The following is a 15,829-nucleotide window of genomic DNA, read 5'->3' as shown; positions in this document are numbered from 1 at the left end:
TCTGATCCTAGAAACAGTAACAAAGCTGTTTACTGCTTTGAATCAATGTTTTCTCGGTTTTAGCCTTTTTCGGGACAAAATGGGTAAAAGTGGTGTCTAAACACTCCAAATTCAACCCGAACTCTTATAATTAGTCAAATGCATTGGATTGCTACATATTTTGACCCTAGAAAGAGTAACATAGCAATTTACTGCTTCGAATCAATGTTTTCTCTCGGTTTTAGCCTTATTTCTCTTTTTAAGCCTGTTTTGGGATAAAACGGGTTTAATTGTTGTCTAAACACTCCAAATTCATCCCGAACTCTTGCAATTAGTCAAATTCATTGGATACTCACACATTCTGACCCTAGAAACAGTAACAAAGCTGTTTAAGTGTAATATTTTGAAAGACTTTTTCATGCGACCAATTATTTTGAAAGACTTTTTCACATTTTCTAAACACATTTTCTACGTTATATTATATCACCGAGTACTGTATATTTTATTTTGTGTTTATAAAAAGAAAAATGTTTAAACCCGCCCACAGTGCACGCAATAAATATATAGTTTTATTCATGTAAAAAGCACAATAGGAACATGAAAACAAAGGGCACGCACAATCATCATTCAGCAAGTGAACTTATCACGCTAAATGTATCTTCTCATCATGCGTGAATAATTGATGGATAGACAATGAGAGGAAACTTGCGGCAAACATCAATGCCGGATGCTTCAGCTAGATCAGGCTTATCATCTCCTGCTGGTCCGGCCTCGAGTCTCCAGTTGAACCGTTTCACAAGGTTGGCTAGTGTCAATTTGGACAAGGCCAAAGAGAATCCAATTCCGGGGCAAAGTCTTCTCCCCGCTCCAAATGGAACGAACTTGGAATCAGTACCGTTAAAATCCAAATTTGAACCAAAATGCCTTTCAGGTCTATATTCTTCTGCATCAAGTCCCCATATGGCAGTGTTCCGTTGGAGTGCCCAAGCATTGATTATTACCTGTGTTTCACGTCAAGCATTTTATAAATTACATCTAGGTTTAGTCTTTTATATATAGGGTTTAAAAAAGATATATTTACCTGTGTCCCTGCAGCAATGTCATATCCTTTGAACTGGACATCTTCACTTGATAGTCTGGACAAGAGGGGACCAGAGGGATGAAACCGTAGTCCCTCTTTGATCACGCAGTGTAAATAGTCCATTTTCTCAACTTCTTTCTCCGTTACATTTGAATTATGCGTCGAAACTGAATTAATCTCATCTTGTAGTTTTTTCATACACTCTGGATGCCTCAAAAGCTCTGTCATTGTCCATTCTAATTGTGAGGCACTTGTTGCTGTTCCTGAAAAAAACATATCCTGAAAAGGAATAACAAATTTGATATAGCGCTATTGAGTCAATTATAACCTTTATATTGACGACCTTTTTTCTACGTAAATTAGATTTGTAAATTGTAATGATGAGGAAGAAGGGAAGAATTTTTGTTTTACCAAAACATAAATAACTTATTTAGATGATATTATGTATTGCAAATTCATTTTTCTTGAAAATATGCAAAACGAAAAGGGATGGCTTGAGCATGAGTATTAAGTCACTTCTGTCAAACTGAAACCGTTTGGTTTTATCCTTTTGAATCAATAGCAACATGTCAACAAAATCTGATGGCTCTTCGTGATCGGCATCGAAATGTTCTTGCACCATGCTGTATAGAAAACTATCTAACTTGTTATTCATATCCTTCATTGTATCATAGATATATACACTTCTATTATATCATAGAAGTGTATTATATTTATAGGATTTGGCCAAAAACTCATGGTTAATTAGTCCAATGAAAATGGTGAAATCATTAAGAACACAGCAACAAAAAGATGGTAACCTGAATCAAGAAAAAGTTACAATAATAAAGAATAAATGGGAATAGTTTTTAATTTTTACAAGTATGTAAAATTATAAATAAAATATTTTCTAATAAATACTGTTTAATAAAAAGTCAATAGATATGGTGACTCTTCCTAAGATTTAACAATTATACAAATAACCTAAAACGTTTCTTTAAAATTGGTGGCCCTAATCTTTTTGCCTTAATCAACATGCATGTCTTTCCCAACGGGCTTGCTATAACCCCTCGATTAACCTTTTCTTTTTTAATTAAAAAAAAATATGGTTCTTTCTTTTCAATTTCTAGCACAGAAAAATATTGGATGCAAAAAGTAAAACTAAAACTACGTTTAAATAAAATAGAAAATAAATAAACAGACAAAAGAAGGCTAGAAAAATAGTCAAATACTGAGTCAAACTATCACGTAAACCTTCCATTTAAAGTAGCCCGCTACTTGAAGTAAAATCACGTTTAGATTTTATCCCAAATTGTCCCAACAAAAAAAAAAGATTGTATCCCAAAAAAAAAAAAATTGTTTAAAAGTATTATTCTCATCGCATTAGCTGGCAATGACATATATCAAAATGCAGTTTTTGTTGTTGTTGTCGTCGTGGACTCAAAGTGGATTGGCATTAGAAATGAAGAAATCTGACAAATTGGATAACATTTTGTTGTGATGGTAATGTTGAAATTAATTGAAATGAGTTTTATGAGTTTTTAATTCATGAAAGGTTTGAAAATGTTTGGAGACGAAGTATAATTTCATGCTACAACTATAACAATTAAAGAGCTATAATAATTATACTTTTTTTTTTTTTTGGTCACAGAGCTATAATAATTATACAAAACAACGAAACGTTAAGCAAATGGCACTTGTTGTTCTCTACGCACATTAGTCAGAATTATGGTTATACAGGGCTGCGCAATTGCTAATGAGTCCTGACGCGTGTAGAGAGTTAATTGTTACAGTCAGGTGAGCTTGATGACGACAGCTGAGGGAGGGAGAATGTTCTTTGTGTAAGCGTATGTTTTGATCAAGAGTTATGCTTTACTGTTGGAGTTTCAAAATGTTCTGTTTCTGCGAGAGTTTTTGCTCTACCCTTTGCTATCAAACATTTTGATTAAGATAGTTGATATATCATGGTTTTTGTGGTTTTTAACTATGATATAAGGAGTCTTTTACAATTTTTCGATGTGTTGTTAGGTTTTTTAAGAATCTTTCCAGATTTACTAGGATTTTGGCATGGATTGGGCAAATTGAAGCAAATTGGATCATTTTTGGAACATTGAAACGAAGAAATCAATTTGGAATCGATTCAGAGATATAGTGTCGATCGACACCACCCTTGGTGTCGGTCGACACCCTTGTTAGCCGCAAGAAGACCCAAGTTTTGGAAGTTTTACAAATCTGCCCCAAAATTTTCCATATATGCAACACAAGTCCCTGGCGTGTTTTAGGATATAAATATATTGTTTTTGAGTTTTAGAAACCCTTAAGTTTTATTCTAGCAGCTTTTATTGTTTGAGAGATTTTGAGAGCTTTTGGAAGAGAGATCAGAACTCATTTGAGAGAAAAATTCTTGAACTCTCTTCTTACTCTTTTAATTTCAATTGCTTATTATTCAGAATTATGTCTTGTTCTTCATTAAACATGTCTGAGTAGTTTGCTTGTTAGGTTCAGGGTTTTTCACACGGATTTTATGATTTATTAGATCTCTTTATTTAGGATTCATTATCTTTCTAGATCTTCATCATAGGTTGTTTTTCATATTAATTCTTGATTGATCACCTAGAATTAATACCTTAGGAAAATAAATTGATATGAGAATATAATTGATTTTCCTCATAAAACCTTTTGATGAGCAAAATTACTTCTTGCAAAGAGATTTGATTTTGTGAACAATCTAAACCTGTTTTTAAAGTTGATTTTTAACATAGAATTTTACAAAGAGATTATGATTTTCTGGTTTTAAATTTAGATAATATTTGCAGTGAGAACTGATTTATTTTACAAAATAGTTTAGAGTTCTAGATCTGATTTTTAATTGATTGAATCCTAATTTATTGATTGATTTAATATTCATAATTTCCTGAGAAATTTCCTAAGCCTAGCTTTTTGATCCTTTGAATTTACAACACTTTTATTTAATATTTTGCATTGCTTTTCTTAATTTTAATTCAACTTAATATGTTTAGCGTAATAACAAAACTCTATAATTTATTGTGTTTGATCTTGAGTCCTTGTGGAATTCGACCCCTAAGTACTACAGTGATCTCTTAATTTGAGAAAGTAGCTCTAGGGTTTAATTTGAGCATATCAAATTTTGGCGTCGTTGTCGGGGACTCTTTGATCTACCATTAGATTTGAGTTTTTAATTTTGTCTAAATTTTTCTTTTTATTTTCTACTTACACGTTTTTATTTTTCTTTTCTTTGTTGTTTCATGTACATGCCTAATAATCCTAACACAAGGAGCAACAAGACTGGTCCTACTGTGAAGCTTCCAAATCAAGAGTTGAGAAAACTTGAGCGTGAAAACCGAAAAGCAGCCAAATCATTGAAGATAGTTAACACAATCATTTTGATTCGTGATGAGAACGGTGCTTTGAGAGATCAAGAGGGTCACTTGCGCAATGAGCAGGGCCAAAAGCTTGATGCAGAAGGAAATGTGATTGCTGAAGCTGTTGTCGTCGATGAGCAAGACGATGGTGTCGATCGACGCCAACTGGGTGTCGATCGACACCCCCTTCCAGCAGACGGACGTGGAGCTGCCAACCACGCTGATAACCCAGTTCCAAGACAGGAACGGAACCGAGACTTGATCAGGACCATTGCAGACTTCAACAGAGCTGATCTGGTTTATCAAAACCGATCTGCAATTGTTCCTCCTACATTCCAAAGGAATGACTTTGAGCTGAAGTCTGCATACTTCCAGCTAGTTGGGCAGAGACCCTTCTCAAACCTGCCCCATGAGAAGCCTTTGGACCACATTGAGCACTTTTAGGATCTTGTGACCAGTATCAAGGCTAATGGAGTAACTGAAGATTACATCTACTGCAAGCTCTTTCCATACTCACTTGCAGGAGAGGCATCTCAATGGCTAAAACAGTTGCCAGCTGGATCTCTGCCATCTTGGCAACAAATTAAGGTGGCTTTCCTTAATTACTTTGATGATGATACAATGTCTGATGAGCTGAGAGTCAAGCTGTCCTCCTTCAAGCAAAGACCTGATGAAGCTTTCAAGGCAGCTTGGGAGAGATTCAAAGCCTATCAAAGGGACTGTCCACACCATGGTTTCTCAAGAGTTCAATTGTTGAGTATCTTTTTCAGAGGAATTGATTGGGAGTATCAGTTAGCTTTGGATGCTGCAAGCTATGGAAATTTCAAGATGAGATATCCAGAAGAAGCTGAGAATTTGATTGAGAATCTTGCCTCCAGCAATAGCACTAAGAGAGCATATGCTGAAAGGAAGAGATTGCATGGAGGATTTGATGCAAACCAGCTAGCTTCTGTTAATGCTAAGCTGGATTAAGTGCACAATCTCCTTGTGGGTAAGAAATCAGTTCATTTTGCTGCTGAAGTTGAGACATATGAGCCAGAACCTGCTCAAGGAAACCAAGAGGAAGAGGATGTGAACTATTTCTATGGCAATCAAGGTCAGCGGTTTGGAAATCAGCAAGGCAACAGGCCTTACAGTGGGAACTCTTCAGGGTACACTCCTAACCCAGATTATCAGAAGCAGAACAACATCTATACAAGAACCTATGGGAACTCATCCTATCAGTCTCCACCTCCTAAAACTTCTTCGGAGAGTAGAATGGAAGCCATGCTTGATCAGATTGTTCAGGGACAGGAGAATATGACAGTGACATTCAATGGAAAAAACGACAATGTCTACACAGAGCTTACCGAAGGATTGATGCATTGAATGTTCATGTTAAGAAACTAAAAAATCAAGTTGCACACAAACTGATGGGTCTGTCAAACGACAAGAGGGTTTTCTTCCTGGAAGAACTGAGTTAAACCCCAAGCATGCTTGCAATGCCATATCACTGAGAGATGAAGATGATGGTGAAATTGTTTCTGCAGAAAAGGGAGAGAAATCGACAAATCTGTTGGCTCCAGATGATGGTGTCGATCGACACCAACTGGGTGTCGGTCGACACTCATCTCAGACAGATGCGGAAGTTACAAAATCTCAGGTTCCAACCGCTGTTGAGAGGGTGTACAAGCCTAAGGTCCCTTTTCCTAAGCCAAGAAGGTCCAAGCAGGAGACTGAAGATGCTAGATGCAAGGCAATGATGGACAAGGTGATGATTGAGATGCCTTTGATTGATGAAGTAAAGCTTTCACCACCACTTAAGCGCTATGTGAAGATAATGGTATCAAATGGTTTGAGCCCTGAGGAAAGAGTTTTGCTAACTAAGGATGTCAGTGCGATTCTGCTGAACCAGCTTCCACAGAGGAAGAAAGAGAAGAAACAAGAGGTGGTTGTCTCTGAGAAAGTGAGTGCAATGATCCAGAGTAGGATTGCAAAGAAGTTACCAGATCCTGGAAGTTTTGTGTTAGATTGCTCGATCTCCACAGGAAGGTTTGCTCACTCACTTTATGATCTTGGCTCTAGTATCAACTTGATGCCACATTCTATTGCTGTGAAACTTGGGATGACAGAATTCAAGCCAACTAGATTATCTCTTATCTTAGCTGATAGATCTCAGAGAATTCTTAAAGGTGTCTTAGAGGATATTCTAATTAAGGTTGGAAACTTCATGATTCCCACTAACTTTGTGGTGATGAAGTATGATAAAGAGCCTAAAGACCCTCTCATCTTAGGAAGATCTTTCTTGCCTATAGCTGGTGCCATCATAGATGTGCAAAAGGGACACATAACACTGAATGTGGATGGTTTAAGTATGAACTTTGAGATGCATAAGCTGAGGAGAGCTCCTACCATTGATGGACAGACATTTTCTGCTGAGAAGATTGCTGAGATAAGCTGCAAAGAAGCAAATACACGAGCATCAGGCTCAGTGTCGATCGACACACCATCAGTGTCGGTCGACACCCCTCCATGACCAAGACTGAACTTGTCCACAACTGATGCTCCAAGTCAGAAAATTGTTCCCAAACAAAAACCTCCCCACTCCACACTCCAGAGTTCTCAGGTAAAACCAAGGTACACATCTTCTGCACCTAATCCCCCTCCTATCATCAATAAGACCTTCAAAGATACAAATACTGTTTTGCAGTTAACCAAGCCACGAGATTATCGTATAGCGCTTGTTTCTTTTGTTGATGATTTTGCAGGACATAAAAGAAGACCCATCCCTAAATCCCGCCCTGGTCTTGTTCCTCACATTCTTGTCAGACCTCATGCACCTAAAGCTTATACACCACTTTGGATGATGAGACATTCCTCTCGGCAGCATTCAACGCCACGTTCTGCTCCACCGGACGTCTGAGATTCAACACAGTCAAGCTAATGACTGAAAACAAGCGCTTAGTGGGAGGCAACCTACTCTTAGGTTTTTCTTTTCCACTTTGAGTCATTTTTATTTTTGCTTTGAGTCAGTTTGAATTAGTGTTGAATTATGAACCTCTATCTATCATGTTGCGTTTAATCTTGTGTTTGAGTGATTCTTAGCAGTGCTAACATCCAAGGATTGAGAGGGACACAAATTAACAGCAACTAACTATGGGATTTCTGGGCGTAACACACTGCCGACGCAGAGGGTGTCGAGCGACACCACTATTGGTGTCGCTCGACACCGCCATCACAAATGAGTTAATCCGATTTTGGTTTATACTTTCAATACTCATTCATTTTTGTTTATTTTTCTTTTGCCACTCTTAGGCTTGATAACATTGTGGACAGGGTTGTTTAAGTCTGGGGGAGGCAGTTACTAACTATGTTTTTGTTTTTAAGAGTGAGTCAGAAAAAAAAATGTTCTATTGAGTCAAATTTTTGTTGGGAACTATGATTTTATTTTTAGTGTTTTGCCTTGGTTGATTAATGCTGCAGATTGAATCCACAAATCCGACTAATGAAAAATCCAATGGCTGACTAGTAAACCAGAGACATCCGAATTTCCAACAGAATCCATAAAAGCCTAAGGTAATTTCTGCAGTTTTCTTTTTATCTCATCAAGGAGATTGATGTTCATAGAGCTTGACTCCTTGTTCATACCCGACAAGTAAGATTTCAAAAGAAAATGGTACTCCTCTCCCTTATTCAAGTAAAAAATCATGAGAGTTTTGTTTTAAAAAAAAAGAGTGAATAAAAGATGAAATGATTTTGATCAGTTTAGAGAGGTAGGTAAATTAACTGTGACCTCATTATTCTACTCTTGAGTCAAATGATCACACAAAGTTTGGAAGCGAGGGGTAGGTAAATTACCGATGACCCCATTATTCGCCTACAACTTTGAGGAAAAAAAAAGATAAAAAAAAAACAGCAAAGCAAAGCTCAAAGGGAAGATAAGAATAGAATAAGTCTGGAGGAGAGAAAGAGTAACATGTTGTAAAAGTTATATCTTGCTTGTTATGGTATAGTTTGGGAATGAGTCTAGAAGGTTCTTGACATTGATCAAACTGATGAGACCCACCGATGAAGGCATAATGGAGGAAGTAGTGGAATTTTGGTTGAATTTGGGATGCTATGAATGTCAACGGAGAAGTACATGGTGGTTCGATTTGGATTTATCTGCTAAGCATACGAATTATGGTTTGGATGATTGTGGCATTACTTTAAAAAGAAAATGAGTTCCTGCATTTTCAAACCTCTTTCACAGGTCTAATTTTATGTTTTGCTTGAGGGCAAGCAAAGGCTAAGTCTGGGGGAGTTGATATATCATGGTTTTTGTGATTTTTAACCATGATATAAGGAGTCTTTTAGAGTCTTTTGATGTGTTGTTAGGTTCTTTGAGAGTCATTTCAGGTTTTCTAGGATTTTGGCATGGATGGAGCAAAGTGAAGCAAATTTGATCATTTTTGGAACATTAAACCGAAGAAATCAACTTGGAATCGATTCAGAGAGATGGTGTCGATCGACACCACCCTTGGTGTCGGTCGACACCCTTGTTAGCCGCAAGAAGACCCAAGTTTTGGAAGTTTTACAAATCTGCCCCTAAGTTTTTCATATTTGCAACACAAATCTCTGACGTGTTTTAGGATATAAATATATTATTTTTGAGTTTTAGAAACCCTTAAGTTTTATTCTAGCAGCTTTTATTGTTTGAGAGATTTTGAGAGCTTTTGGGAGAGAGATCAGAACTCCTTTGAGAGAAGAATTCTTGAACTCCCTTCTTACTCTTTTAATTTCAATTGCTTATTATTCAGAAGTATGTCTTGTTCTTCATTAAACATGTCTGAGTAGTTTGCTTGTTAAGTTCAGGATTTTTCACAAGGATTTTATGATTTATTAGATCTCTTTATTTAGGATTCATTATCTTTCTAGATCTTAATCATAGGTTGTTCTTCATATTAATTCTTGATTGATCACCTAGAATTAATACCTTAGGAAAATAAATTGATATGATAATATAATTGATTTTCTTGATAAAACCTTTTGATGAGCAAAATTACTTCTTGCAAAGAGATTTGATTTAGTGATTTTGTGAACAATCTAAACCTGTTTTTAAAGCTGATTTTTAACCTAGAATTTTACAAAGAGATTTGAATTTTCTGGTTTTAAATTTAGATAATATTTGCAGTGAGAACTGATTTATTTTACAAAAGAGTTTAGAGTTCTAGATCTGATTTTTAATTGCTTGAATCCTAATTTATTGATTGATTTAATATTCATAATTTCCTGAGAAATTCCATAGGTCTAGCTTTTTGATCCTCTGAATTTACAACACTTTTATTTAATATTTTGCATTGTTTTTCTTAATTTTAATTTAACTTAATCTGTTTAGCGTAATAGCAAAACTCTATAATTTATTGTGTTTGATCTTGAGTCCTTGTGGAATTCGACCCTTAAGTACTACAGTGATCTCTTAATTTGATAGAGTAGCTAGGGTTTAATTTGAGCATATCAATAGTCTTCGCTGCTTTAGTGTTAGCAGTGAGTTGTAACAGTCTACTAGGAATTACCTTGTATAATACGTTCACTTATTAGGAATGGACAATAAATTGTCTACTATAGCATAAGGCAGATTATTAAATCCTATTCACTCTTGAATTAAAGAAAAAGCTTATGAATGTTCGGATATATATGACAATGATATGAATTTTCGTGGTACATGCCAAAAACTGGTGAACAAGTGGTTCAACACAATGGCACAAAGTCGTTGAGGAGAGCATGGTTGGAGAACTAAAATACCCCCTTTGAGATTACAAATCAAGAAACTATAGGCCGAGACCTTTGTACCTCAGAGTCATATATATGCCAATAATTTGGTGAAAATAACTTGAAACGAATAAAAGAAAATTGCCAAAGCAGAGTATATATTTCATTTGAGAGTTGCCACAATTATTGTTGATGAAACAGATGATCACTAACTATGAAAGGAAATACGTAGACTATTACTAATTACTTTCAAACATGGGCTTACTATAAGATTCATATGAGAGCGTCTAGCGGTCTAGGCTAGAGGGTAGAGACAATGCTATATAGCTCTTCAGCTCTTCTCTTTGGCATCACTCATCTTGGATTAAATGGACTAGAGTGGGCTCCGGTCAAAAGGCCCAATAAAACTTGTCAATATTTTTTAAAAAAAAAATCTTTTTAAATATCAACGTAACATGTTCTATAAAACCAAGAAATATACGCATACATCCCGTTAAGCTTCGTAAAATTTTAGTCAAACTGTTATACTCGAGTAAATATTTATATCAACAATTGTAGATGAACAAATAAATGAACATATATATACCTGTAATGTGCGGGTGTATCGTGTATGCATGTGTGTGTATATATATGTAATATGTATTTATGTATGTGTTGTGTAATGTGTATATATGTGTGTGAATATGTGAAAACTGATGAAATGAATGATATATCATAGGATCTTCATATATAAGGGATGGTTGTCCATTGTTTTGTTCATCAAAGACAACAGATAGTAAAGGCAACCCATGTGCATGTATTCTGCCATCTTCGCCTAAATGGCCTCCATTATATTGCCAAATTGAAAAAACCTTATAATTACTTGTATTTTTTAAACGATAAACAAATATAGCCGTCAAAATAGATATAATATATATTATATACCGAGTTAAAAGAGCGCTTACTTACAAAACATATGCAAATATGCATTTAAAAAAAAAATCCTGATTAAAAAACATATTCATTATAAATTATCTGATGCGTATATAGAACTATAAAATCATTGAAAAATAATATATCATCGTGAACCATTGAGGTTCGTTCTCTTATTTAAAAAAAATGAAGTGAGCTAGGAGTGTAAACCATGTTTTTGATGGAGATTTCCTTGTTTGCTAGAAAGATATTGAGGGTGGGATGTCTGTCTTGTTCTATAATTAATTACCCATTAATTATCTATAATCATTTAGTTCATATTATAATTTTTGCTTTTGTTTTCTAGACAGCCTAATTATTTTTTTTTTAAACAGCTAAGCCATGTGAAATACTTTCCTATACTTTTCAGTAATTTTAATTATTTTTGTTCATTCGGTTCCTAACACCAATATATACTCTTAAACTATCAGAGCACATTTTTCAAATATTTTTTAATGAGTATTTCGAGTTAACAAATAGTTTGGTACTAAATTATTCTTAGTCAAAAATTGGTTTAAACATAAAAGTTGATTACTATCATTCATTTTTTTTTTGACAATCTAAACTATCATTCATTAGAAGAAGAAAGTATGAACCTTTGAATAACTTATTTTTCTTTTTTTTTCTTATTATTTAGATGATAATATCAAGTATAAGAAAACAATGTTTGATTATAATTTATTTTAAAATTATATCATATAAGTTTTGAGTTTTCCACATTTCAGTTTGGAAAATAGACCGGAAACTGGATTGGTTTTAGGAAATTGACTGGATTATATTTTCAAATTTTATCTTTTGATTGGTCAAAGAGACTTCAACTTTAGAAAAATAGACCCGAAACCCTTTCAAACTAGAACAATTATTAAAAAGAAAAAATTGGAGTTTTAGTACATTTTTAAAACTTAATTGGAGAATTAGTACATTCACTATTTAAAATTGGCAAAACACACATTTTCACTATTTACTACTATTTGAATTATTTTTTAATCCTCTACTAATCATTTTATTTACAAATGTGCCATTGAATATATATTAAATTACCACTTGAATCTAATAACTAAAATACTATTCAATATATATATATATATATATATATTTTATTTTTTTTACAGATACAAAAAAATCTATGTTTTTTCTTTATAATTTGATATGCATTTTGTGTAATGATTATATTTGATAATGTTAAATATTTTTTATAAGTTTTATATCCGTACACCTTATTAAGTGTACAAGTGTCTGTACACATTATAATATGTACAGATATCAAGTGTACAAATGAATAATAATACACAAGTTTAACCCGTACAGTTCATTTAGTGTACTTATATATATATGTTAATATACATGTTTTAATCCGTACAGTTGATATATAATATATTCAATATGAATGAAATAAAAATATTTATATATGTGTAATAAATGTGTACACTAAATATGTTGTACGAATGTCTTTTATGTAGCTACCCTTTTGTAATTTTACACTACTAAACCATACCCCACTTTCTTATCTATCTCACATCTCTTCTATTACACAAATAATAAAACTCATCTATTTATCCAATTATAAAGAGTAAATGTACTATAATTTCAATTAATTTTTAAAAATGTACTATTTTCCCAACAAATCCTATTAAAAATTGTACATAGACATGGTTTTAGGACGAAATATAATTCTTAATAATTAATAATCTGGATCTTCAAAAAGACTGTCTCTGTGGCTTCTCTCAATAATTCTGAATGCATAAAAAATTAAATTTGAAAGAAAGCAAAACCTAAAATAAATCGAAATACATTGTACAGTAAATAGTGAATTTGGTTTTTCGTATTGGCATCGCTTTGGCATAATCCTATCTGAGAAAAAAAGACGTATACCACAAGTCTAACAGCTGATGAGTGAAACAAATAAACATGATAGATAACATAAATTGATGTGTTAATAATCAATGTACGTAATATAAATATGAATAATACAGTAGAAGTATGAGATAAGAGGCGTATTTGTTACACCTACACAGATCACCATCTTGAATTAACAATCCTATTGGTGCTGGGCCCTAATTCCATATTTTGCCAACTGTGATTGATGTGACTGCCAGCTGGCATTTTTTTTTTTTTACTTCTTCTTCTTCTTCTATTTTTTTACTGTTTTCCAATTTTACTATTTCTTACCGCTGTCTTCGATCCTTTTCCGGTAAATCGACGAGAACCGGAATCCAAAATCATCATCATACCAAAGCCGGAGGTATTAACACACCTCTTTATTTGCCGGTTTTAGGTTCTACACTCAAACCAAAGTACCAAACCATGGATTGAAGATGTAATAATGAAAAGTATTTTCCGGTTTAATTTGGTTAAATCGAGTGAAATTGTGTTAACCGAAAACAGAAACGGTTTTGACGTCAACGAGGCAAGAAGGGTAAAACGAGAAACAAGGGATGGCAGAAACCGTAATTAAGGAGAAACCCGAGGGGTTATTTCAAAAGAAACCTGTCTATATGACGCGAAAAAGGTTTCTTAAATTCAGAGAGACAAATTAATCAGTTTCGTGTGTTCAGAGAAGAAGAAGAAGAAGAACAGATCAATACGAGGAGAGAGATCTCCCAACAGTTTCAAGTAAGTCTCTTTATCAAACTCATATAATATATGTTTCTATACTCATATATACGTCGTTTCGATCATAGGTACGACTTTAAAAATTCTTCTTATAATGAACTCTGTTTTATTATTACGAGTTTAGGGTTGTTGTTCGGTGATTACCATCCATAGAGAAAACAAAGTTAGTGAGTTTACAGATGCAGAGTATGTAGTAGTTATAAACATAGATCACGTTCTGTACTCAATCGTGATCTACGTTGAAATATTTATATACGAGAAGTTCATCTTTCAAAGTGAAACTTTAGGTTTCGATTCAGAAGATAACGATTAAGATAATTAACTTAACACTAAAGTCAATTCTAGTCTCCAGGTATTATAGTTTTGGTGTGGATAAAAATACTATTGCCCATATAAACAATATCTTTTAGGAGTAGTTAAGATATTGATTGAAGGAATACTATTACTATAAGCATAATTTTTTTTGCTGTTTTGGCTTTTGTCGTTTTCTAGAACATTAAATATGTACTTTTGTTTTTTTCACCAGTAGATATGTACTATGCACACATAAGTAACATGGGTGTTAATATATGGATAGAGAGGTTTGATTTTTTCATAAATATCTCACTTGTGCAACATTCATTATTTTTCTTTGACAGGTAAATAGAAGGTTAAACTCAACTAAATTAGAAAATGGGATACTGGAATTCTAAGGTTGTTCCAAAATTCAAGAAGTTATTCGAGAAGAATAGCGCTAAGAAGGCTGCTGCTGCTGAAGCTTGCAAGACCTTTGATGAGTCTAAGGTATTCCTACAATGATTTTTAATATTCTGTTAAATTATATAGCTAGAGGTCCCATGAGACGCAATTATTTGATCACTAAATTATTAAATATCATCTATATGCGTAGGTGTTTAATTATTTGCTGTAAGAATATTTTTTAAAAATTATTTTTGTTTGATTCCTAAAAAAGAGAAGACAAATATAACAATAACCACGTATTCAATTGGAATTTAGCACTTTGAGTACAATAATTATCCACTCAATCAATATTATAAGTAGTATTATTTATTTTGAAAGCTTGGGTTTTATGTGTGTTTGCTAATTTGGGCACGTATGATGAATAATCAAATGATACGTAGAATAGGAAACCATCAACAAGGAAGTTGAGGAGAAAAAGACAGCACTCCAACCAAAGGTCGTGGAAACCTATGAGGCCACGTCTGCCGAAGTCAAGGTCCCTATCTTCATTTTTTGTTTAATTTTGATGCTCTAATTTTAAACTTACCATCCAAAATCATACTAATTGTAACTAAAAATAAAATTAAAACGGGCAGGCTTTGGTGAGAGACCCTAAGGAGGCTGGTTTGAAGAAAAACTCAGCGGCTGTGGTGAAGTATCTCGAGGAGCTTGTCAAAATTGGTACGCTTTATCACGTCTCTGTTTTAACATATCCCGACGACAATATATATGCTTAAGCTTGTCTTATATATATATCGGTTTTTGTCTTATATATCAAATATTTGCTGGCAAAAACTTTGGATTCTTATCATGTCTTATATTTCTCTCCTACGCATGTATATCTCGAGGTTAAATCATATACTATTTCTTTCATATAGTAGAGTCAAAGTTTTATATATATATAGTCGTAAGGATTGTGATATATAGTGATGGTGGTGATGCCCGATCCTGGCGAGAGTTGCTTACAGTATGTGGTCTTGAATTTATCTATGCATATGCTAAATTGGCTAATTCGTAAACTTTAAATTATTATATATCAGTTTTTGTCCGTGCATGGTTTAATTAGATAAAAGTATAGTGTATTTACTTTTATTTATATTTATGTTTGATTTATGATGTGACATGTAATTTCAGAATTCCCCGGATCAACGGCTGTGAAAGACGCTTCGTCTACCTATGGAGCTAACTATGTCGCAAGACCGATCACGTTCTTATTCGAGAAGGTATGCGTGTTCCTCCCTGAGGAGGTGAAGACACGAGAAATTGTGGTCGAAGAACCGACCAAAACCGAAGAGCCAGCCAAAACTGAAGAACCGGTCAAAACCGAAGAAACAAGTGGTGAGAAAGAGAAGGATATTGTTGAAGAGATTAAGAAAGACGAGACCGCTACAAC

The 15,829-nt window shown here is 34.0% G+C and overlaps 2 protein-coding genes across 2 annotated transcripts in view; one reads left to right on the top strand and one right to left on the bottom strand.

Annotated features, from left to right (window-relative positions):
* Nucleotides 645–1,288, bottom strand: LOC104727889 (cytochrome P450 71A27). The gene is made up of 2 exons (XM_019231833.1): nucleotides 1,061–1,288; nucleotides 645–980 (listed from the first exon to the last, which is right to left on the bottom strand). The coding sequence occupies exons 1-2, from the start codon at nucleotides 1,286–1,288 to the stop codon at nucleotides 645–647; spliced, it is 564 nt and encodes a 187-aa protein (XP_019087378.1).
* LOC104727888 (plasma membrane-associated cation-binding protein 1) overlaps nucleotides 13,613–15,829 on the top strand; it is a 7,553-nt gene continuing 5,336 nt past the window's right edge. The window contains exons 1-5 of the mRNA XM_010446948.2: nucleotides 13,613–13,716; nucleotides 14,355–14,499; nucleotides 14,843–14,932; nucleotides 15,033–15,117; nucleotides 15,571–15,827. Coding sequence (XP_010445250.1) covers nucleotides 14,389–14,499; nucleotides 14,843–14,932; nucleotides 15,033–15,117; nucleotides 15,571–15,827 — 543 coding nt within the window. The 5' untranslated portion in view covers nucleotides 13,613–13,716; nucleotides 14,355–14,388. The remainder of the gene's footprint in view (nucleotides 13,717–14,354; nucleotides 14,500–14,842; nucleotides 14,933–15,032; nucleotides 15,118–15,570; nucleotides 15,828–15,829) is intronic.

This window comes from Camelina sativa, chromosome 11 (genome assembly GCF_000633955.1).
Source record: "Camelina sativa cultivar DH55 chromosome 11, Cs, whole genome shotgun sequence".
Taxonomy (NCBI): Eukaryota; Viridiplantae; Streptophyta; class Magnoliopsida; order Brassicales; family Brassicaceae; genus Camelina; species Camelina sativa.
The sequence above is the reverse complement of the archived record's forward strand: the minus strand, read 5'-3'. Positions and strand labels throughout refer to the sequence as shown.

Excerpts from the sequence above, each read along its gene's own strand:
- LOC104727889 (XM_019231833.1), bottom strand. The coding sequence starts at position 1,288 with ATGACAGAGCTTTTGAGGCATCCAGAGTGTATGAAAAAACTACAAGAT. Across the intron at positions 981-1,060 it reads ACATTGCTGCAGGGACACAG|GTAATAATCAATGCTTGGGC; the intron begins GTAAATATATCT and ends CGTGAAACACAG.